At 40.0% G+C, this 24,062-nt stretch overlaps 2 protein-coding genes and 1 pseudogene across 3 annotated transcripts; all 3 read right to left on the bottom strand.

The window, feature by feature from the left end:
* Window positions 1-228: 228 nt before the first annotated feature.
* Window positions 229-2,426, bottom strand: LOC310739972 (ferritin, middle subunit-like; annotated as a pseudogene). The gene is made up of 3 exons (XR_014538219.1): window positions 2,161-2,426; window positions 1,890-2,036; window positions 229-684 (listed from the first exon to the last, which is right to left on the bottom strand). The product of XR_014538219.1 is annotated as a ferritin, middle subunit-like (transcript).
* Window positions 2,427-13,887: 11,461 nt separating this feature from the next.
* Window positions 13,888-15,215, bottom strand: LOC310740244 (ferritin, middle subunit). The gene is made up of 4 exons (XM_083566781.1): window positions 14,907-15,215; window positions 14,636-14,782; window positions 14,274-14,399; window positions 13,888-14,181 (listed from the first exon to the last, which is right to left on the bottom strand). The coding sequence occupies exons 1-4, from the start codon at window positions 15,006-15,008 to the stop codon at window positions 14,026-14,028; spliced, it is 531 nt and encodes a 176-aa protein (XP_083422907.1). The 5' UTR covers window positions 15,009-15,215; the 3' UTR covers window positions 13,888-14,025.
* A 4,393-nt stretch (window positions 15,216-19,608) lies between these two features.
* Window positions 19,609-20,974, bottom strand: LOC310740247 (ferritin, middle subunit-like). Its single transcript, XM_083566784.1, has 4 exons — window positions 20,812-20,974; window positions 20,541-20,687; window positions 20,146-20,271; window positions 19,609-19,901 (listed from the first exon to the last, which is right to left on the bottom strand). The coding sequence occupies exons 1-4, from the start codon at window positions 20,911-20,913 to the stop codon at window positions 19,746-19,748; spliced, it is 531 nt and encodes a 176-aa protein (XP_083422910.1). The 5' UTR covers window positions 20,914-20,974; the 3' UTR covers window positions 19,609-19,745.
* Between the last annotated feature and the right edge of the window lie 3,088 nt (window positions 20,975-24,062).

The following is a 24,062-nucleotide window of genomic DNA, read 5'->3' as shown; positions in this document are numbered from 1 at the left end:
GGCATCCTGATTACCCGATCAATTAAATGTAATTATGTAAATTAAGAGCTCAGAAGCACATTCCCAGAAACAATGTTAAACTGCAGCCTCATAATTACACTTAGTGTAATTCTGCAAATGGAGTTCAGGAATATTTATATAATTTATATAAAGCCACACTGTTGAAGTAACAATTTAATGCCACACTGCGTTGCTCTAGGTGTGTGTATATACAAAAACAAAACGATCTCCAGCTCAAAAGGTTTATTTAATTTTTTGTATTTAATCCTCCAAATTTGAATATCAAGAAATTGCAGGCAGGACAGACATGAAACTACTTTCTTAATCTGCAGACATCCACATTAACTCTGGTTTAATGATGGAGGTTCTTTTGATTAGTGTGAAGGCAGTTTTAACTCTTCCCTCCCAGGGTGTGTTTATCAAACAGGTACTCGGCCATACGGTTGTTGGCAGCATCCACCTTGGTGAGGTTGGTAACATGGTCACCCACTTTCTTTATTGCCTCCACCTGTTCGTTTAGGTAGTGAGACTCCAGAAAGTCACACAGCTGATGGGCAACAAAGGAAAAAAAGTGTAAGTAAAATAATTTTGCAGGTCCAGCAAAGTCTGGTTTACGGTCTTCTCCAGCTGCAGAGCGCACTGCATGGCCTCCAGTCCACTGCCCCACTCATTACGCTCTGGTTTCTTAAAGCGCATGCAAACAAATTTCCTATTGTGGTGAATCCGAATATACACTTTTATTCACAGTTTTGCAGAAAAAGAGGAACATGATTTAACAATTTCATCTCCAACATTAAGTAAACAATGGTCTCCTTTTTTATTTACACATTTTTTTAAACTTTATATATTTTAGTTAGATATCATTCAGAAACTAAGAGTTCTATGCACTAAGAGTTTCTCATGTGAACTTGTGATTACAGCATTAATCTATAAAACGTGAATCTGGTGAATCAGCGCTACCATGTGGTAGTTGGAGGGAGCAAACCTTTAAAATCCGCTTCACTGCATTGTGGTACGTCACAAAAAGAGAGGAAGCTCAGGGTTTGATTTCTGATTGGAAGGTTGAGAATTAGAGCTCAACACTTACAAGATGCCACTGTTGGGCCCTTGAGCAATGCCCAATACTGTTACATGTGCAAAAACTGTAAATATAATATACATACACACTCCATTTTATGTACACTATTTTATATATAACATTTCAAGAGACTTCAAACCCAGAATAAAATCTTAGGTCAGGGGTCAGCAACCTGCAGCTCTTTAGCCTCCCTGCAGCCTTGCAAAAAGATGGAGATGTAAAAGTATATTGGTTAAACAGTGAGCAGTGTTTCAAATGAAACAACCCTTATCTTGGAGTTCAAGGCATCATTAAAAGCAATCATCATTTAGGCATCATTTAATATTTTGTCGATCAAACCATAAGTCACTTACTGTCTACTACCTGCACCCTGACCCACGAGTAGCTGATATTGAGGTCCAGAGCTTGTAAGCTTTATATGAATAAATCTTGAAGAAAAGTCTATTTTTAAAAAAATATATAAAATGTGTTTTGTGTATCTGTCCCACACCGTCGTTGTCTTATGTTGTGTGATGAGACAAAGTTCCTCCAGAACCCTGGTGCTACATGTCACTGTGTACTGCATCAGCTATAGATGGTTGAAATGACAATAAAAGCTTTTTGACTTGACAACTTTAAATCTGCAGTTACCCATTTATTTGTTTTAACTGCAAACAATGAAGGCCTGCCAGCATGTTTGCTATGTAGTAAGAAATTGGGAAACAACACTGCTACAAAGTAACACAATGCAGTGTGTGTGTGTGTGTGTGTGTGTGTGTGTGTGTGTGTGTGAATAAAATCCTAGTGTATAAATAATGAAGGTGTAAATAACCTTGACGTCCTGGAGGAAAATGCGGCCGCCTCTCTTGTTCTGGAAGGACATAAGCTTCTCCGCGTGCTCGCGCTCCTCATGACTGTTCTCTTTGAAGAAATGCGCGAACCCCTCGAGCGCGACATCATCGCGAGTAAAGTAGTAGGCCTGTGGGAAAAGAGTCCTAATGTCAAACACCGGAAATACAAAGGAACACTAACCCACCTCATTCCCAGTCAGTCAGCTGTCCACCTCAAACCCCAGCACATTTTACACCCTCGGAGCTTCTCACCATGGACGTGTAGGTGTAGGACGCGTAAAGCTCCATGTTGATCATCTTGTTAATGGCGGCCTCGCAGTCGCGGTGGTAGTTCTGACGAATCTGACTCTCCATTTCGGCTGGTTTGATCGTTTTCTTATCAAAACGTACAAAAATAAAAATTTAGAAGTCAAAATCTGGAATGTTTAAGCAGGAAAGAAGAAGTTCCGTTCAATCACTGTTGAAGCAAGACTCTCCTTTCAGAACTCTTTTCGGATCTGTCAATGAAGCCGAGCGCTTCCCTATTTATAGTTACTGTGGCAGCGCGCCGTGTACGCCACCAGCCATCAGCCAATCAAAGAAAAGAGATTGACCATGCAGTAGGCGGGGAAAAGTCAGACTGGCCAATCACAACCAACAATTTCTGACGCAGGAGGCCAGGTGATGTATTTACCTGAGCGAATGGTGACGCAGCAGTTTTCCATCCCAGCTGTTTTATTACACACAATAAATCAATCCAATAACCACATTTTCATAAGGATTAAAGAAACTGCATTATTATTTCTATTTCATTGTTTATTATTGTTGTTGTAATTTATTATTATTATTATTATTATTATTATTATTATTATTATTATTATTATTATTATATTTCATAGTATTTAATACTTGAGTAAACGTTTACATTTTTCACATTTACAAATAAAACCAATATTTCTTCTTCTTCTTCTTTCGGCTGCTCCCATTAGGGGTCGCCACAGCGGATCATCCGTCTCCATACCACCCTGTCCTCTATATCTGCCTCTTTTACACCAACTACCTGCATGTCTTCCCTCACCACATCCATGAACCTCCTCCTTGGCCTTCCTCTTTTCCTCCTACCTGGTGGCTCCATCTTCAGCATTTTTCTACCAATATAATTTATGTCCCTTCTCTGCACATGTCCAAACCATCTCAATCTCACCTCCCTCACCTTGTCACCAAAACATCCTACATGTGCTGTCCCTCTAATAAACTCATTTCTAATCTTGTCCATCCTCGTCACTCCCAACGAAAACCTCAACATCTTCAGCTCTGCTACCTCCAGCTCCACCTCCTGTCTTTTACTCAATGCCACTGTCTCTAATCCATACAACATCGCAGGTCTCACCACAGTCCTATAAACTTTCCCTTTCATTCTTGCAGATACTCTTCTATCACAAATCACTCCTGTCACTCTTCTCCACCCACTCCACCCTGCCTGCACTCTTTTCTTTACTTCCATAACACACTCTCCATTACTTTGCACTGTTGACCCCAGGTACCTGAACTCCTTCACCTTCTTCACCTCTTCTCCCTGCAACCGCATCACTCCACTGCCCTCCCTCTCATTCACACACATGTACTCTGTCTTACTCCTACTGACTTTCATTCCCCTTCTCTCCAGCGCATATCTCCACCTCTCCAGGCTCTTCTCAACCTGCTCTCTACTCTCACCACAAATCACAATATCATCTGCAAACATCATAGTCCAGGGAGACTCCTGTCTGACCTCGTCCGTCAACCTGTCCATCACCACTGCAAACAGGAAAGGGCTCAGGGCCGATCCTTGATGCAGTCCAACCTTCACCCTGAACCAGTCTGTCGTACCTACTGCACACTTTACTGCCGTCACACTGTCCTCATACATGTCCTGCACCACCCTCACATACTTCTCTGACACACCTGACTTCCTCATACAATACCACAACTCCTCTCTCGGCACCCTGTCGTACGCTTTCTCTAAATCCACAAATACACAATGCAGCTCCTTCTGTCCTTCTCTATACTTCTCCATCAACATCCTCAAAGCAAATAAGGCATCTGTGGTGCTCTTCCTCGGCATGAAACCATACTGTTGCTCACAGATGGTCACCTCTTCTCTCAGCCTGGCTTCCACTACTCTTTCCCATAACTTCATGGTGTGACTGATCAACTTAATTCCCCTGTAGTTACTGCAGGTCTGCACATCTCCCTTATGCTTAAAGATCGGTACCAGCACACTCCTTCTCCATTCCTCAGGCATCCTCTCCCCTTCCAGAATCCTGTTAAACAATCTGGTTAAAAACTCCACTGCCATCTCTCCTAAACATCTCCACGCTTCTACCGGTATGTCATCTGGTCCAACCGACTTTCCATTCTTCATCCTCTTAATCGCTGCTCTCACTTCCTCCTTACTAATCCTATCTACATCCTGCTTCACCAACTCCACATCCTCCAACCTTCTCTCTCTCTGATTTTCCTCATTCATCAGCTGCTCAAAATACTCCCTCCATCTTCTCAACACACTCTCCTCACTAGTCAACACATTTCCCTCTCCATCCTTTATTGCTCTAACTTGCAGTACATCCTTCCCAGCTCGGTCCCTCTGCTTGGCCAATTGGTATAAATCCTTTTCTCCTTCCTTAGTGTCCAACCTCTTATACAGTTCCTCATATGCCTTTTCCTTGGCTTTCGCCACATCCCTTTTAACCTGCTGCCGCATCTCCTTGTACTCCTGCCTACTTTTCTCATCACTCTGTCGATCCCACTTCTGTTTTGCCAATCTCTTTCCCCTAATGCTCTCCTGCACTTCCTCATTCCACCACCACGTCTCCTTGTCTTGCTTTCTATTTCCAGATGTCACACCAAGTACTTTTCTAGCTGCCTCCCTCATCACTCCTGCAGTAGTTGCCCAATCATCCGGCACCTCTTCACCACCACCAAGCCCCTGTCTGACCTCTTCCCTGAACCTCACACTACACTCTTCCTCCTTCAGTTTCCACCATCTTATTCTTCTTTCAAACCTTACTTTCCTCCTCTTCTTCTTCGCCTCCAAAACCATCCTACAGACCACCATCCGATGCTGTCTAGCTACACTGTCCCCCGCCAACACCTTACAGTCTCCAATCTCTTTCAGGTTGCATCTCCTACACAGAACATAATCCACCTGTGTGCACCTTCCTCCACTCTTATACGTCACCCTATGATCCTCCTTCTTCTTAAAATACGTGTTCACCACTGCCATTTCCATCCTTTTAGCAAAATTTACCACCATCTGCCATTCCACATTCCTCTCCTTAAAACCATACCTATCCATCACCTCCTCATCACCTCTGTTCCCTTCACCTACATGCCCATTAAAGTCTGCCCCAATCACCAATCGTTCTTTCCTAGGTACACCATCTACCACTTCATCTAATTCACTCCAGAATCTTTCTTTCTCCTCCATCTCACAGCCAACTTGTGGAGCATAGGTACTGATGACATTTATCATCATCCCTTCAACTTCCACCTTCATGATCATCACCCTATCAGAAACTCTCTTCACCTCCACTACACTCTTACTGTACGCTTCCTTCAGAATCACCCCTACACCATTTCTCTTCCCATCCACACCATGATAAAACAGTTTAAACCCACCTCCAATGTTCCTGGCCTTACTCCCTTTCCACTTGGTCTCCTGAACACACAACAAGTCAAGTCAAGTCAAGTCAAGTTTATTTGTATAGCGCTTTTCACAACAGACATTGTCTCAAAGCAGCTTTACAGAAAACAACAGTGAAGGTGAATGGTGTGCGTTTGTCCCTGATGAGCAGCCGTGGCGACAGTGGCAAGGAAAAACTCCCTTAGATGATATGAGGAAGAAACCTTGAGAGGAACCAGACTCAAAGGGGAACCCATCCTCATATGGGTGACATCAAAAGTTTGGTCATAAATCTTTCAACAATACAGAACAATTTGTGATCATCATAGATCCAGCATCAGCTTCTCCATGCCAGGGCCTTTAAACACTCGGCATCTACTTCTCCATGATCATCCATAGGTCCATAATCTTCACGAGGTGGGACGTGACTGGAGCTGGCCAAACCTCAGGAAGCCTCGGGATGGGGAGAGAAAGAGAAGCAGTGGAGAGGAATTAGCGTAGCTGCTGTTCATGATATTAACAGCACAAGTTGATAATGTGCATGTGATCAGATGTTCTGGAGCACAAGGTTGTGATGTGATGTGCGTGATGTGTGTTATGTGTAGGCTTTGCTAAAAAGATATGTTTTTAATCTACACTTAAACTGGGAGAGTGTATCTGAACCCCGAACACTGTCAGGAAGACTATTCCAGAGTTTAGGAGCTAAATGTGAAAATGCTCTACCGCCTTTAGTGGACTTTGCTATTCTAGGAACTACTAGAAGCCCAGAGTTTTGAGATCTCAGGGAGCGTGACGGATTGTAGTGTGTTAAGAGACTGGATAGATACATGGGAGCCAAACCATTTAGTGCTTTATAAGTGAGTAGCAGTAGTTTGTAGTCTATTCGAAACTTAATAGGAAGCCAATGTAGGGACGATAAGATTGGGGTTATATGATCGTATTTTCTTGACCTAGTAAGAACTCTTGCTGCGGCATTCTGAACTAACTGAAGCTTGTTTATTAATGATGCAGGACATCCACCTAGTAATGCATTACAGTAGTCTATTCTAGAGGTCATAAACGCATGGACGAGCTTCTCTGCATCAGATATAGATAACATATTTCTTAGCTTAGAAATATTTCTAAGGTGAAAGAAGGCTGTTTTTGTAACTTGATTGATGTGATTTTTAAAAGATAAGTTGCTGTCTAAAATAACTCCCAGGTCTTTTACCGTTGAACTAGTAGTTACAGAACAACCGTCTAAATGCAGGCTGAGATGCTGGAGCTTCTGTGTACTATTTTTTGGGCCGATGAGCAAAATCTCCGTTTTATCAGGATTTAATAGCAGAAAGTTATGGGTCATCCAATCTCTTATTTCTTCAACACACTCAGTTATGCGAGCTAATTGAGCTGTATCGCCTGGTTTGGATGAAATATATAGCTGGGTATCATCAGCATAACAATGGAAGCTAATTCCATGCCTTCTAATAATATTTCCTAATGGAAGCATGTATATTGTAAAAAGCAGGGGTCCCAGAACTGACCCTTGTGGCACGCCATAATTTACTAGCATTATCCTGGATAGCTCTCCATTTAAATCTACGAAATGGTAACGATTGGACAGGTAGGATTTAAACCAGCTTAATGCCTGTCCCTGAATACCGATGTAATTCTGTAAGCGATCGAGGAGAAGATCATGATCTATAGTGTCGAACGCAGCACTAAGATCTAGTAAAACTAATAGGGATATGTAGCCTTGGTCTGAAGCTAAAAGCAGGTCATTAGTGATTTTAACTAGAGCAGTTTCTGTGCTATGATGGGGCCTAAAACCTGACTGAAACTCTTCAAAGATATTGTTCTCCTGCAAGTGGTTACATAACTGGGCAGCGACAATCTTTTCTAAAATCTTAGACATAAATGGGAGATTTGAAATTGGTCTGTAATTCGATAGCGTGTTTGGATCCAGATTAGGTTTTTTAATGAGGGGCTTAATAACTGCTAACTTGAGGGATTTAGGGACATGACCTAACGATAGTGAGGAGTTAATAATATTGAGAAGAGGCTCACCAGCTGTATATAACACTTCCTTCAGTAGTTTAGTGGGAATTGGATCTAACTGACATGTTGTTGATTTAGCTTTCATAATAGCATCATACAGCTCTTCCTGTCCTATACATGTAAAACAGTGTAGTTGTGGGGTTGTAAGTACGATTGTGTCGGGAGATGCTGTCAGAGGTTGAACTGCCACAATTGTTTTTCGAATGTTATCTATTTTTTCAGTGAAGAAATTCATAAAGTCTTCACTACTAAACTGTGATGGAACACATTTTTCAGATCCCTGATTTGTTGTTAATTTAGCGACTGTACTGAAAAGGAACCTGGGATTGTTTTTGTTATTTTCTATGAGTTTGCTCAGGTGTTTAGCTCTAGCAGCTTTTAGCGCCTGTCTGTAGCTAAGCATACTGTCTTTATACGCAATTCTAAATACCTCCAATTTAGTTTTCCTCCATTTTCTCTCCAGATCACGTGTTGTTCTCTTTAGGGCATGCGTATGACTATTATACCAAGGTGCAGGTGCTTGTTCTCGAACCTTTTTTAACCGGATGGGGGCAACAGTGTCTAAAGTGCTAGTGAGGATAAGGTCTATGTTGTTCGCCATCTCATCAAGATGATCAGCATTTATGGGTTTAATGTGAAACTGAGATAAATCAGGCAGGTTATTTATGAATCTGTCCTTAGTGGTTGGAATAATAGTCCTACCAAGTCGATACCATGGTGAAACACGGTTAATCTGCTCTACCGGTAGTGTGTACAGTAGGAGATAATGGTCTGTGATGTCATCATTCTGAGGTAAAATATTTATATCAGTGACGTCTGCTCCGTGGGATATTATTAAGTCTAGTGTGTGGTTAAAACGGTGGGTTGGTCTGGTGACGTTTTGTTTAACTCCAAAAGAGTTTAGTAAATCGACAAATGATAATCCTAGGGCATCGTTTTCATCATCTACATGAATATTAAAATCTCCTACAAGCAGCACTTTATCAAAGCTGATCAGGAGGTCTGAGAGAAAACAAGCAAACTCATGAAGAAAATCAGCGTAGGGTCCTGGGGGTCTGTACACAACACATCTACCTTTCTCCTCTCCATCATATCAGCTATCTCTCTCCCTTTATCCGTCATAGTACCAACATTTAAAGTACCAACCCGAACCTCTACTCTCCTACACTGCTCCTTTTCCTGCCGTCTCTGTAGACGTCTTCCTCCTCTCCTTCTCCTCCTTCGGCCAACAGTAGCCCAATTTCCACCGGTACCCTGTCGGCTAACGATACCTGTGGCGGTCGTTGTTAACCCGGGCCTCGACCGATCCGGTATGAAATTCTCATTTGTGATCCGCATATTTGATTTGGCACATGTTTTACGCTGGATGCCCTTCCTAACGCAACCCTCCCCATTTACCCGGGCTTGGGACCGGCACTAAGAGTACACTGGCTTGTGCCCCCCTAATGGCTGGGTTAAATAAAACCAATATTTATCTGTTATAATTTATCACTTTGGGCTCTTGTCATTTATATTTACTTTTTTTTTTTTACTTCAATTTTTTTTCCCACCTTCTCATCATGATCGTTAATAAGATTAAAAAAAAAGGAAAATGATCATTAAAAACTGCAATCCAGAAGACTAAAAAATACAAAGTACAAAATCTCATCTTAAATTCAATTAAATAAAAACATTAAAAAAAGTATATATTTTTTATAATTGGTCAAATAATTCAGAAATTAATTAAAAAAAAATAGTATTTATTGTTTGTTTATAGTTGATATCTAAATCTAAATCTAAATTTTTTAAAATTAAATAATTCTTAATACAAATAATTTTATATATTTAATATATAGAAATGATGAAATGTGGTGAGTGTTTGTGTAACGTGGTGTGACCCCTGGGACAATGACGGTGTAAAATGACCCTTGATGGAAAATGCTGATTCAGCATTACAGCCTGTATGAATATGAGTGAAGCTCAGATGCTTGATCTTTAAAATATCCTTTTAATTTACATTTACATATATAATAATTGTATTATTATGTTATTATTATTTTATTTTTTATTTTAAAGACACACACACACACACACACACACACACACACACACTGGTAAAGTTTACAGTCATGTTGTGGTCTTGGACCTGAGGACATTTTCCTTTCTGAATAATACATGAATGTTCATGTTACAGAGAGACTATCTAATAATCTAATGATGTAAAAAACTTAAATCATTGTGACTCTGAAATATAAAGGACATCTACGGTGGCCGAGAAGTGCAAAACACATTGACAAACTTGAAAACACAATGACAATTCAGACAAACCGGAAAAGGTAGGTATAGTTTGGTTTGGTATAGTATAAAAAACCTGAGTCATTGTGGCTCTGCCATATAAAGGACATGAGATATCCACAGATATTCCATTTTGCAAAATCACCCAGTTCAATTACACAATTGTATTGTTTCATAAATAATGTTAGCATTAAGGTAAATAATTATTAATTTATATGCAAAATGCTAAATTATAGCGTTACAAATGTCAGGCAACTTTGTAAGGAAAAAAAATCAGTGATGTTTGCTAGTGAGCTACAATTAGCAGCAGCCAATTTTCACCTTAAATTTAAATATTTTTTGGGAAACATCTAAAGCTCTGAGACCTGCAGTAAGCTACAAAAGCAGTAACTAGCCAATCTTACGTCAAATGTTTGCTAAAGTCAGAGCAATAAATGATTCTGAAATGTGGCTAGGGTTAGGTCCCTGTGTTTGTGGCATCACTTTGTTTACACAGTGTTGGTTTGTTAGTTGTAATATCAGTACACTGACCTTTAGTTTAAACAACAAAATGAGCAACCAGAGGTGGACAAAGTACAAAAACCATGTAGTTGGGTTAGATACACTGTAAAATATTACTCCAGTAAAAGTAAATGTGCTTTATGCTTTCACATAAACTCAGTTTAAATGAAAAGACTTTAATGCTACTCTTACACACAAATATCTATTAATAGGATGATATTAATGAGTGAAACACTCATTCATTTTCTCCCGCTTATCCGTAATTCGGGTCGCGGGGGCAGCAGTCTAAGCAGGCCCCCGCCTTCGACTGCTGCCCAATCCTCACAGCACCGTCCCTTACGGTCCCTCCTGCAGGTGGTGAGCCCACGGGAAGGAGGCCCCACGTCACTCCGACGTCACGGACCTTGATATTTCCCTCGTAAGGGACTGAGTGAAACACTGATAAAAGAAAAAATGATGTACATGAGGTCACGTGTGTTGTGGTGGGTTTGGGTCTGGAGTTTCTTCATCATTTATTTCTCTCTAAATCTTCTGGTTGATGTTGAACTGATGCTGAACTGTATGTTGGTGATCAGTGGATACACCAAGCGCCAAACAAAACACGTGTAAAACAGAGCGTGCGCTCGACCCTGATTGGTGACTCGCTGCGTGTTTCATCAGTTACGTTTTTATCCTCATTAATAAAAAGAAACGACTGATTTCACTAAATGTAGTTGAGTAAAAATGTCCATGTTGAAAAAAAAACGTGTTTCTATAATGTTCTAATGCTGTTTTTGGTAATCTAATGGATTGGGTACAAAGAAAAAAATTTGTTTTTTAAGTTACATAAAATTTGTAAAAAACTTTTTATAGAAAGTTTTGATTTTGAACTGAAGTTTGAAAGAAGGCTTGATAAATTTTTTTTGAATTTAATTATAATTTAGAACTAATCTGATCATATAAAAAGGAGAGTTATGGAGTGCAAAGTTAAAATACACTTATGTTTAAAATTTTCAAATGTGTTTTCACAGCCAGGAATCCCCTACTCATTTGTTGTCAAGCTTCTCAACCTTAACAGAAGATGAGATACTGCAAGTCATCCAATCTTGCAATCTCACAACCTGCCCTCTGGATCCAATTCCTACAACTACACTTCAGATCATCTCACAAGATCTTTTGCCCTTCATCTCCACAATCATCAACGGGTCCTTAACATCTGGCTATATGCCAACTACCCTCAAGCAAGCAAGGGTCATTCCCATCTTAAAGAAACCTGCTCAGGATCCATCAGACATCAACAACTACAGACGGGTATCCCTTCTCTCCTTTCTTTCTAAATCTCTGGAACGCACTGTTTTTAACCAACTGTCTGTCTGTCTCTCACAGAACAACCTCCATGATCCTAAACAGTCTGGGTTCAAAGCGGCACATTCCACAGAGACGGCCCTTTTGGCTGTTTCTGAGAAACTGCATGCTGCTCGGTCAGCCAAGCTGTCATCTGTACTTATCTTAATGGACCTTTCAGCAGCATTCGACACAGTCAACCACAAGACTCTTGTGTCTACACTCAGGAGCCTCGGTATCTGGCGAACAGCATGGGAATGGTTCGCTTTCTACCTGAAAGGTCGCTCATACAAGGTAACATGGAGGAGGTCCACATCTGCCCAGTGCAGACTCACCACTGCTGTCCCACAAGGCTCGATACTTGGTCCTTTCCTTTTCTCCCTCTGTACCCACTCTCTTGGTGAAGTCATATCCTCACATGGGTTTTCTTACCACTGCTATGCTGATGACACTCAACTAATCTTTTCTTTCCCTCCCTCAGATACCACAGCTTCCCCTCGGATCTCGAAATGCTTGACAGACTTATCTTTATGGATGCGTGCTCATCAATTAAAACTCAACCCCAGCAAAACAGCACTGCTGGTCATCCCAGGTGATTCATCTCCAGTTCAAGATCTCTGGAATAACTCTTCATGAGTCTCTGCTCTCCCCTTTAGCCACTGCTCGTAACCTTGGGGTAACTATGGACAATCAACTGTCCTTCTCCTCAAGTGTTGCTAATTTGGCTTGTTCTTGTCGATTTCTTCTCTACAACATCAGAAGGATTCGACCATTTCTGTCCACACAGGCTGCCCAGGTGCTTGTTCAGTCTCTTGTGATTTTGAGACTGGACTACTGTAACTCTTTGCTGGCAGGTCTTTCTCTGAACACTATTTGTCCACTGCAAATGATCCAAAACGCAGCTGCACGATTGTGTTCAATCTGCCCAAGTTCACCCACACCACCCCACTAATGCTTCCTTCACAGGCTTCCAGTAGCTGCACGTATCAGATTTAAAACACTGATGATGCCTACAAGGCCAAAAATGTACCAGCACCATTTTATCTCAGTGACCTTGTCACATCTCGCACTGCACCACGCTATCTGAGATCCTCCAGCACTGCTCCACTGGTACCACCTTCTCTCAGAATGAGAGGTAAGTACACTTCAAGGCTCTTGGGAAAAGGAGTTGGGGCCACTAGAACTGAGTGCCCACCTATTATTTCTACCAGCCCACCCTATTATAATTGCCTTGAACTGGCCCTGAATTAAATCATTTGTGAAGCATTTTTAATAGAAATGTGCTCTGGTTGCTATTCAATAGGCTGAAAATGGAATGACAGTAATGACAATCAAAATGGGTCTTTTTAATCTGTACTTCTGTCAATATTAGTCATACGTATCCACCCATTCCTTCTGCTTAATTATACACATATATATCCCCCCACACACACACCCCACCGGCATTTTTCGTTAGCTCAAGTCGTCTCATCTCAAACAAAAATACACTGAATGAAACCTTATATCTTTACATTCTCTTGTTTTTATACAAGATTTGTCATTTAGTAATACATTTTTCTTATTCAAAAACATGTAACAAACACAACTGGGGTGGCATTTTGGGGGCTGGAACAGATTAATAGCATTTCCATGGGGAAATTTGCTTTGAAATACGAGCAATTTGACGGAACGAATTAAACTCGTATGTCGAGGTACCACTGTATATATTTTTTTTTTATTAACCTTTTCATATTTAGATTATATTTTAATACATGTGTCACTCTAATCTTTGTTTTATTTCTTTATGTTTACAAGCTGGACAGTCAAAAAAAAAAGCATTTTACATGTCACTCTGTATGAATGTGTATGTGACAATTTAAATGGGTGAGGCTCAGCTATACTACATACAGCTGCTAAAGGGCCTCAGATATAGCTTCTTTACAGTGGAATAGTTCTAATCTCCATTTTAAATGTAGTCACTGTCTATAAACACCTGCTTTATATGTTTATCACCCTTAGCTCACTTTACTGTAATGTCCACAAGATGACAAATCAGTTCCAAACTGCCCGTTCCCCACCCTAACCTACAGAATAAAAAAAAAAAAAAAAACTAAATTGAAGAGAAAGTCAGTAAATAATTTAATAAAGTGGTGTTTGAAACCATCCCCAAACACACCCCCCCCAAACCTTTCAACTAATCACACAGAACACTCAGGCACTAATGTGGCTCAAAATTTTTATTCATCAGAATCAGCCATGATTAACAGGTACATGAAACTCAGGAAGCTGATGTTTACACTCAGTTCTACACAAACACAAATCAGGATTCTTAGCAGAATCTCAAAATGGGTGATGTTCATTTAACTCTTTTCTCCCAGGGTGTGTTTATCAAACAGGTACTCGGCCATTCGGTTGTTGGCAGCATCCATCTTGGTGAGGTTGGTAACATGGTCACCCAGTTTCTTTATGGCCTCCACCTGTTCGTTCAGGTAGTGAGACTCCAGAAAGTCACACAGCTGATGGGCAGAAAAACAAAGACCGGTTAAACACACACAAACTCGTTAAACATGTGACCATGACTCATCTGAGACACTACCCACACACTCACATGAGGATCTCCTTTATCAGTGGAGAGTTTGTGCAGGTCCAGCAGAGCCTGGTTTACAGTCTTCTCCAGCTGCAGAGCACACTGCATGGCCTCCAGTCCACTACCCCACTCATCACGCTCAGGTTTCTGGAAAACAACCACCACACACACGTGAGTAATTGTGGTAGAAATAAATTCAGTATAATTGGAAATGAACGTGAAGCTGCACTGCAGTAAACAATCATCATGTAGTCTCTATGATTAGACAGAAACGGATCATACCACTACGGGGGGGTGGGGGAGATAAGTCATGTACCTTTGTTAGACATGTCCTAAATGAAACGAAATAATCTTAGTGTATAAATAATGAAGGTGTAAATAACCTTGACGTCCTGGAGGAAAATGCGGCCGCCTCTCTTGTTCTGGAAGGACATAAGCTTCTCCGCGTGCTCGCGCTCCTCATGACTGTTCTCTTTGAAGAAATGCGCGAACCCCTCGAGCGCGACATCATCGCGAGTAAAGTAGTAGGCCTGTGGGAAAAGAGTCCTAATGTCAAACACCGGAAATACAAAGGAACACTAACCCACCTCATTCCCAGTCAGTCAGCTGTCCACCTCAAACCCCAGCACATTTTACACCCTCGGAGCTTCTCACCATGGACGTGTAGGTGTAGGACGCGTAAAGCTCCATGTTGATCATCTTGTTAATGGCGGCCTCGCAGTCGCGGTGGTAGTTCTGACGAATCTGACTCTCCATTTCGGCTGGTTTGATCGTTTTCTTATCAAAACGTACAAAAACAGAAATTTAGAAGTCAAAATCTGGAATGTTTAAGCAGGAAAGAAGAAGTTCCGTTCAATCACTGTTGAAGCAAGACTCTCCTTTCAGAACTCTTTTCGGATCTGTCAATGAAGCCGAGCGCTTCCCTATTTATAGTTACTGTGGCAGCGCGCCGTGTACGCCACCAGCCATCAGCCAATCAAAGAAAAGAGATTGACCATGCAGTAGGCGGGGAAAAGTCAGACTGGCCAATCACAACCAACAATTTCTGACGCAGGAGGCCAGGTGATGTTTTTACCTGAGCGAATGGTGACGCAGCAGTTTTCCATCCCAGCTGTTTTATTACACACAATAAATCAATCCAATAACCACATTTTCATAAGGATTAAAGAAACTGCATTATTATTATTATTATTATTATTATTATTATTATTATTATTATTATATAATTATAATTTTTATTATTTAATACTTGTGCAAACTTTTACATATTTCACATCTACAAATAAAACTTAATTAAACAATATTTAACTGTTATAATTCATCACTTTGGGCTCCTGCTATTTGTATTTACATGTTTTTAACTTCCATTTGAAACATCCAATCAGGATTATCACAATAAAAACAAATAGTAATAAATTATCAAGGATTCTGACAATTTCCCACCTTCTCATCATGATCGTTAATAAGATAAAAAAAACGGAAAATGGTCATCAAAAACTGCAATCCAGAAGACTGAAAAATACAAAGTACAAAATCTCATCTTAAATTCAATTAAATAAAACATAGAAAAAAAAAAAAATATATATATATATATATATATATATATTATTTTTTATAATTGGTCAAATAAATCTGAACTTTATTTAAAATATAGTATTTATTGTGTGTTTATATTTGATACTGTTTTCTATTTTAAATCTAAAAAATAAAATAATTCTTAATACAAATAATTATTATATATTTAATATATAGAAATGATGAAATGTGGTGTTTGTGTAAAATGGTGTAACCCCTGGGACACTGACAATGTAAAATGACCCTTGATTAAAAATGCTAATTCAGCATTACAGCCTGTGAGAATATGAGTGAAGCTCAGATGCATGATCTTTAAAATATCCTTTTAATGAACATTTACATATATAATAATTTTAAAACACACACACACACACACACACACACACACACACACACACACACACACACAGTCTGGTAAAGTTTACAGTCATGTTGTGGTCTTGGACCTGAGGACATTTTCCCTTCTGAATAATACATGAATGTTCATGTTACAGAGAGACTATCTAATAATCTAATGATGTAAAAAACTTGTCATTGTGACTCTGCAAAATGAAGGACATTTACGGTGGCCGAGAAGTTCAAAACACATTGACAAACTCGAAAACACAATGACAATTCAGACAAACCGGAAAAGGTAGGTATAGTTTGCAAATGGAACACTTACCAATCATTGGAAAAGAAACCTGTCATTCAAAACAATTTAAGGAATTACAGCAAAATTATTTTTTAAGCAATTTTCCACATACAAACAATGTGGCATCAACAAGTACAATTTACATTACAATACACAGAACAGGTGCATAAAAATACAAATATATACACATTTAGAGGAAAGAAAAAAATAGATAAATAAATACACTTAATAATAATAATAATAATAATAATAATAATAATAATAATAATAATAACAATACATTTAAAAAAGGATAAAAATAAACAGGGCTATGGTTTATTCTGTAAATCATATTTTTATATAAAAGACAAAAGCTTCATTGCATTTTTCTTTTTAAACACTAAGGGCTTTTGTTAAAGAAATAAACTCATTATAAAATGCAAAAAACTATGGTTTCACTTTCAAGTATTTCGATTTTGTATATAAAATTTTCCCATCAGAAGTATATTATTAACAAGAAAGTCGTCTGTTATTGTTCATTACAAGTCCAAAAATAATCTCCTTTACAGTGAAAGTTCTTAGATGGGTAACCTTTGGGTAAATCCAGTTATGGATATCAGACCATAAAGTGTCTGAAGTAACAGTCCGCAGCAGGAGAAAGTTGGAAGGTACGTGTTAAAGTGAACAAACTAAACTTCATGTCACGATATACTGCAGCATCTCCAACATCACTGCATATGAATGTCCTTCATCAAAGTAGCTTTGAATTCATTTCAGTTTCTTCTTGTTTCTGTTTACTTCTGTTATTTTCTTATATTTAAAGGTGCACTAATTGAAATAAAAAATAGTTTAAGTAAACAGAAAACTTTACACACGTACAAGAAACAAAGTGATTTCATACTTCCTGTATATCTTGAATAACAGGTGTCTCGTTCAATGATGTTGTTGTTGTGCTTTCGGATTTGTTTATGTGTTTGCAAATTTGTTGTTTTGTTTTCGGATTTGTTAGTGTGTTTTGCACTTCTCGGCCACCATAGACATCAGATATCCACAGATATTCCATTGTGCAGAATCACCTGGTTCAATTACACAATTTTATTGTTTCATAAATAATGTTAGCATTCACAAAGTGATGAAAAAGGTAAATAATTATTAATTTATATGCAAAATGCTAAATGTTAGCTGTACAATTTTCAGGCATTTTGATTTGAACTTTGTAAGAAAAAGAGAACCAGTAATGTTTGCTATTAAGCTCAAATTTGCAGCAGCAAATGTTCACCTTGAGTTTCAATATTTTTTGGAAAACATTTAAAGCTCTGAGGCCTGTAGTAAGCTAAATTCTGTTCAATTCTCTGATTTTGTTGTAAAAAGCAGTGACTAGCCAATCTTACGTCCAATGTTTGCTAAAGTCAGAGCAATAAATGATTCTGAAATGTAGCTAGGGTTAGGTCCCTGTGTTTGTGGCATCACTTTGTTTACACAGGTTGGTTTGCTAGTTGTAATATCAGTACATTTACCTTTAGTTTAAACAACAAAATGAGCAACCAGAGGTGGACAAAGTACAAAAACCATGTAGTTGAGTTAAAGATACACTGTAAAATATTACTCCAGTAAAAATAAATGTGCTTTATGCTTTCACATAAACTTAGTTTAGATTAAAAGACTCCAATGTTACTCTTACACACAAATATCTATTAATAGGATGATATTAATGAGTGAAACACTGATTAAAAAAAAATGATGTAAATGAGGTCACGTGTGTTGTGGTGAGTTCGAGCCTGGAGTTCTCTTTCATAATATCGTGTTGAAGATCCACCTATGAGAAGGGCATCCATACGCGACCTTTGCAGAAGAATACAATTGCACTAAGTCTTGTTTGACAGACAGGAGCGCATGCCCAATGGCAGGTAAGGAACCGCCCCTTACCAGAGTGCATAAGGCACCTGCACGCTCTACTATTCCTCATTTGACATTTGTTTCTCGTGACTTCTGTATATCCTACCTCAAAGCTCCATGGTTATCAGACCACACTATTTGTCTTCAGGAGGACACATCGGATCAGCCTCCACCAGATGTGCTTCTCCTTAGCCAGGTTAGCTTTTGCAAGCCACCCACACTCACACCTTTTCTGTAGGCTGCCTGCCTATTTCATAACTTTTCTCATGGTGCGTTCTAAGTTGGCACCGGATACACCGGTGGACAACCTGTCACATCACCGCTAGGGATTCCCATCCCTTCTGCATTGTCTGCCTGAGTTTTAGACATGCTCAAGAAAATATCAACCTTCCTGAGAATTGTAGCCATTGTTTAGCGCTCCCAAAAAAAGCTCCTGCGTCGCAGGCTCAAAGTGCCCGCTTCGCAGTGCCTTGACTTCAATTTGTCCGACTCGGAGGGAGGAAAAGACGCTGCCGCTTTGCACTCTGGGCCTCTCGTGGTGCAGCTTACTCAAACTGGGCCGACCAGTGCCCATCCTTTTTCGAAGATTTATTACCGGCCGAACACCGTTTCCCCGATAGACCGACCAGTTCTGTGGATGAGGACAAGGCAGGCCTCCTCGATGGCTCGGATGACGAGGAGCCCACCCCGTCATGCGTGGCCCCTCAGGCTTCCACTGCCTTGCCTCAATCAGTACTTCTGGAGCCTTGTGTACTAGCTGTCACGCACCTCAGTATCGAATGGCCGGCTCTCCTAAATACTTCGGATCAGAAAAGAGACGTGTATGACTGTAAGCTTCTGGAACCTCCTCCCAGCCCTAGAAAGCAGCTTCTTCCAGTCCTCCCAGCATGTGCAAAACACATGAAGTATTGCTGGGGAGATCCGCTTGATCTTATGGCGAGTCTCAGCATAGGTGACCCACTTGTCATCAAGCCTTCAGTTGCCAGACACCACAACCCCTCTCAAGGTGGGCTGTTCATTCAAAAGGCTTCACACAAAGCCTCGTTTCTTTCAATAAGAGCTCTTAACGTCTCCCCATTGTTGTCCACAAATCAAGCCAAATTGGTAATTATTTGATATTCAATTGGTGTTTGAAACGCTCCCTTCACTGTGCTGTAACCCCCCCCGACAAACACACACGTACACACACACACCACCACGCCCACCGACACCACCACCACCACCCCACCCCCAACCTGTTGACTAATCACACAGAACACACTCAGGCACTAATGTGGCTCAAAATGTTTATTCATCAGAATCAGTCATGATTAACAGGTACATGAAACTCAGGAAGCTGATGTTTACACTCAGTTCTACACAAACACAAATCAGGATTCTTATCACAATCTCAATTGGGTGATGTTCATTTAACTCTTTTCTCCCAGGGTGTGTTTATCAAACAGGTACTCGGCCATACGGTTGTTGGCAGCATCCATCTTGGTGAGGTTGGTAACATGGTCACCCAGTTTCTTTATTGCCTCCACCTGTTCGTTCAGGTAGTGAGACTCCAGAAAGTCACACAGCTGATGGGCAGAAAAACAAAGACCGGTTAAACACACACAAACCCCCCCTCCAGTCTGAAAACATACAGGACTTTCAGTGGAAAAGATTTTTGCTAAAAGGTTTCAGTTCCTCATTTAGGAAACTGATACAAACAGACATGACCAAAGGACACAAACACGTGACCATGACTTATCTGAGACACTACCCACACAGAAGGGAGTGTCAGCACAAAACACACACACACACACACACACACACACTCACATGAGGATCTCTTTTATCAGTGGAGAGTTTGTGCAGGTCCAGCAGAGCCTGGTTTACAGTCTTCTCCAGCTGCAGAGCACACTGCATGGCCTCCAGTCCACTGCCCCACTCATCACGCTCAGGTTTCTGGAAAACAAACAAACACAGACACACACACACACACAAACACACACACGAGAGTAATTGTGGTAGAAATAAATTCATTATAATTGGAAATGAACGTGGAGCTGCACTGCAGTAAACAATCATCATGTAGTCTCTATGATTAGACCGAAACGGATCATACCACTACTGAGTTTAATGGAGGGGGGGATAAGAAGTCATGTACCTTTGTTAGACATGTCCTAAATGAAACTAAATAATCTTAGTGTATAAATAATGAAGGTGTAAATAACCTTGACGTCCTGGAGAAAAATGCGGCCGCCTCTCTTGTTCTGGAAGGACATAAGCTTCTCCGCGTGCTTGCGCTCCTCATGACTGTTCTCTTTGAAGAAATGCGCGAACCCCTCGAGCGCGACATCATCGCGAGTAAAGTAGTAGGCCTGTGGGAAAAGAGTCCTAATGTCAAACACCGGAAATACAAAGGAACACTAACCCACCTCATTCCCAGTCAGTCAGCTGCCCACCTTAAACCCCAGCACATTTTACACCCTCGGAGCTTCTCACCATGGACGTGTAGGTGTAGGACGCGTAAAGCTCCATGTTGATCATCTTGTTAATGGCGGCCTCGCAGTCGCGGTGGTAGTTCTGACGAATCTGACTCTCCATTTCGGCTGGTTTGATCGTTTTCTTATCAAAACGTACAAAAATGTTAAGGGTTAGGGTTGGAAGTGCCGTTCAATCACTGTTGAAGCAAAAACTCCTTCCAGAACTTTTCGGATCTGTCTATGAAGCTGAGCGCTTCCCTAATTATACTTACTCTGGCAGCATGCCGTATACACCACCAGCCAATCAAAGAAAAGAGATTGACCATGCAGTAGGCGGGGTAAAGTCAGACTGCCCAATCACGATAAACAATTTCCTACGCAGGAGGCCAGGTAATGTTTTTACCTGAGCGAATGGTGATGCAGCAGTTTTCCATCCCAGCTGGTTTATAACACACAATAAATCAATCCAATAACCACAACATTTTCATAAGGAATAAAGAAACGGCATTATTTATTATTATTTCTATTTCATTGTTTATTATTATTGTTGTTATTTATTATTATTATTATTATTATTATTATTATTATTATTATTATTATTATTTAATACTTGTGCAAACCTTTAAATTTTTCACATCTACAAATAAAACGTCATCACTTTGGGCTCCTGTTATTTATATTCACTTGTTTTTAACTTCCATTTAAAACATCCAATCAGGTTTATCAGGAAGTGAAATACCAAGTACCTAGTACTTTGTTTCTTTTTGTTTATTGTCTGTGTGTTTGGTTATCCTACCATGATATACAGTGTTGGACAATAACGCGTTACTGTAATGCAGTTACTTTTGACAGTAACAATGCGTCTAACCTGTTTACAGCAGCGACGCATTGTAGGATTTGAGGATGAACAACTGTAAACATGCACTGTGGGCCTGTTTCTGTTTATTCAGGTCTTTGCAGCAGTAATGAGTAATGAGAGCAAGACGAGTAAAGATGGAAATATGCTCATTATTTTACTTTAGTTGAGCATAAAGACAAAAACTTTTTAGTAAAATTTAAACTGTGTCTTTCTGGTTCGAAGGTCATATGTACTGCGATAAACAGCAACTCCAATCTGTCGAAGCTCCTCCAGAAACTCCATGCCTCGACGAAGCTAGAAGCTAACCCGGTGTTCTGTTGTACATTGTTGATGGTTTTCATACTTAAGCTGTGTTAAGAGCTCAACACAACAGCTTTTATGATGCAGAAGCCACTTTGGTTTTTGATTGTGAATATATAATTATATTTATTTTAGAAATCCTTGTGATATATTCAGTTTGTGCTGGTCTGACTTCAATAAAATAGTGTTTCCCAAGACCTGAAATAAAATCCATTCTCAAAAAGGCCCAGCAGAGGATGTACTTTTTACACCAATTAAGGAAGTACGGTCTGCCACAGGAGCTGTTTATACAGTTCTACAATGTGCTCATCAAACACCATCTGGTTTGGAGCAGCAACAAAACAGTAGAGAAACAGACTGCAACACACAGTTAAAACAGCAGATAAAATCATTGGTGCTCCCCTGCCCACTCTCCAGAACTTGTACCATACACATCAGAAACCGGGCAGGAAAAATCACTACTGACTCTTCGCACCCTGGACACAACATCTTCAAGCTTCTCCCTTCTGCCAGGCGCTACAGAATTCTGTTCACCAAAACTGACAGACACAGGAACAGTTTCTTTCCCCAGGCAATCAGCCTCATTACCAACTCACCATAATTATATTTCCTGCTTCATCAGAACTGTCAGTCAACAAATCATCCGTTTATGTTACACACTATTATAAATACAAAGTACAAAATCTCATCTTAAATTCAATTGAATAAAACTTAAATACACAAAAATATATTTAAACAAGTATAAAGAAAAATGATAATTGGTCAAATAAATCAGAACTTCATTTCAAATGAAGTATTTATTGTTTGTTTATGTTTGATACTGCAGTTTTCTATTTTAAATATATATATAGTAATGATGAAATGTGGTGAGTGTTTGTGTAATATGGTGTGACCCCTGGGACAATGACGGTGTAAAATGAGCCTTGATGGAAAATGCTGATTCAGCATTACAGCCTGTGAGAATATGAGTGAAGCTTACATGCATGATCTTTAAAATATCCTGGACCTGAGAACATTTTCCCTTCTGAATAATACATGAATGTTCATGTTACAGAGAGATTACTGTATTTTCTGGACTAAAAGACGCTACTTATTTCCCACTCTTTGAACTCCACGGCTTAAACAATGAAGCGGCTAATTTATAGATTTTTCCTGTGTTTTTCCTGGTTTCACAAGCTTCCTGCCGCCATAAAACTGAGCCCCATAACATTAGACCAATGAAATTGCAGAACGGGTTCAGATGAACCAATGAAATTCTTTATATTAAATCAGATGCGCTCCCACTGAATCGGCCCGCACCACATCATAAATATGGATGATATGGATGGACATTTGACCTGCCGCTCACTCGGACTGTCTACAGGAAAAGCGAATCATCCGTCACGCTGAAAACAACCGGGCATGAAAAAAAAAAGCAAAAAAGCTTCACCGATGGTGATTTTTCATCGCACGATGATCCCAAAAGATAAACTCCTGAGAGAAATTGTTGTGAAAGGAAGGAGGAAGACAGTGAACAATGACTTTCTTGATAGGCTACTGTTTAGATACAAGCCGTGTAACAGACACTGTCTTTCGTTAAAGCCTGTGTAAAGTTCATTAGTTTCAGTGTAGACACCTGCGACTTATTTAATAAAATAAAAATCTTTGTAAAAATCAGTTGGTGCGGCTTATATTTGGGTGCGCTTAATAGTCCGGAAATTACGATATCTAATAATCTAATGATGTAAAAAACTTGAGTCATTGTGACACCATTGCACCAGTAATGAGCGATCCAGCCAAACCAACTCTAAGTAGTTCACCAGGCTGCGTGGGGACACTCAGGAGTCTGTGTCAGCCCACGAATGGGTGATTCACACAATCACAAGGGGTTAGAGACTTCAGTTTGCCAGGGCACCCCCGCTCCGCTCACATTCTAAAAGACAAAATCTCATCCCTTCTCAAGAAGAGGGCGGTTTGAGTTGTAGCCCCACATCTAAGCAATCAGGGCTTTTACTTTCGCTGTTTCCTGGTTCCAAAAAAAAAGACGTCACTCTCTATCCTATTCTGGCCGTCAGAATGTTGAACAAACATCAATGGAAGAAGTTCAGCCGGGCGGCCATTGATCTCTTGAA

This window comes from Silurus aristotelis, assembly GCF_946808225.1.
Source record: "Silurus aristotelis genome assembly, chromosome: 17".
NCBI classification, from domain to species: Eukaryota; Metazoa; Chordata; class Actinopteri; order Siluriformes; family Siluridae; genus Silurus; species Silurus aristotelis.
The sequence above is the reverse complement of the archived record's forward strand: the minus strand, read 5'-3'. Positions and strand labels throughout refer to the sequence as shown.

Bases quoted from the DNA above. Each gene is read 5' to 3' on its own strand.
- LOC310740244 (XM_083566781.1), bottom strand. From the start codon at position 15,008: ATGGAGAGTCAGATTCGTCAGAACTACCACCGCGACTGCGAGGCCGCC. The intron at 14,783-14,906 runs GTGAGAAGCTCC...CTTTTCCCACAG, and splicing joins CCTACACCTACACGTCCATG to GCCTACTACTTTACTCGCGA. The intron at 14,400-14,635 runs GTTATTTACACC...GTTGTTTTCCAG, and splicing joins TTTTCCTCCAGGACGTCAAG to AAACCTGAGCGTGATGAGTG.
- LOC310740247 (XM_083566784.1), bottom strand. From the start codon at position 20,913: ATGGAGAGTCAGATTCGTCAGAACTACCACCGCGACTGCGAGGCCGCC. The intron at 20,688-20,811 runs GTGAGAAGCTCC...CTTTTCCCACAG, and splicing joins CCTACACCTACACGTCCATG to GCCTACTACTTTACTCGCGA. The intron at 20,272-20,540 runs GTTATTTACACC...TTTGTTTTCCAG, and splicing joins TTTTTCTCCAGGACGTCAAG to AAACCTGAGCGTGATGAGTG.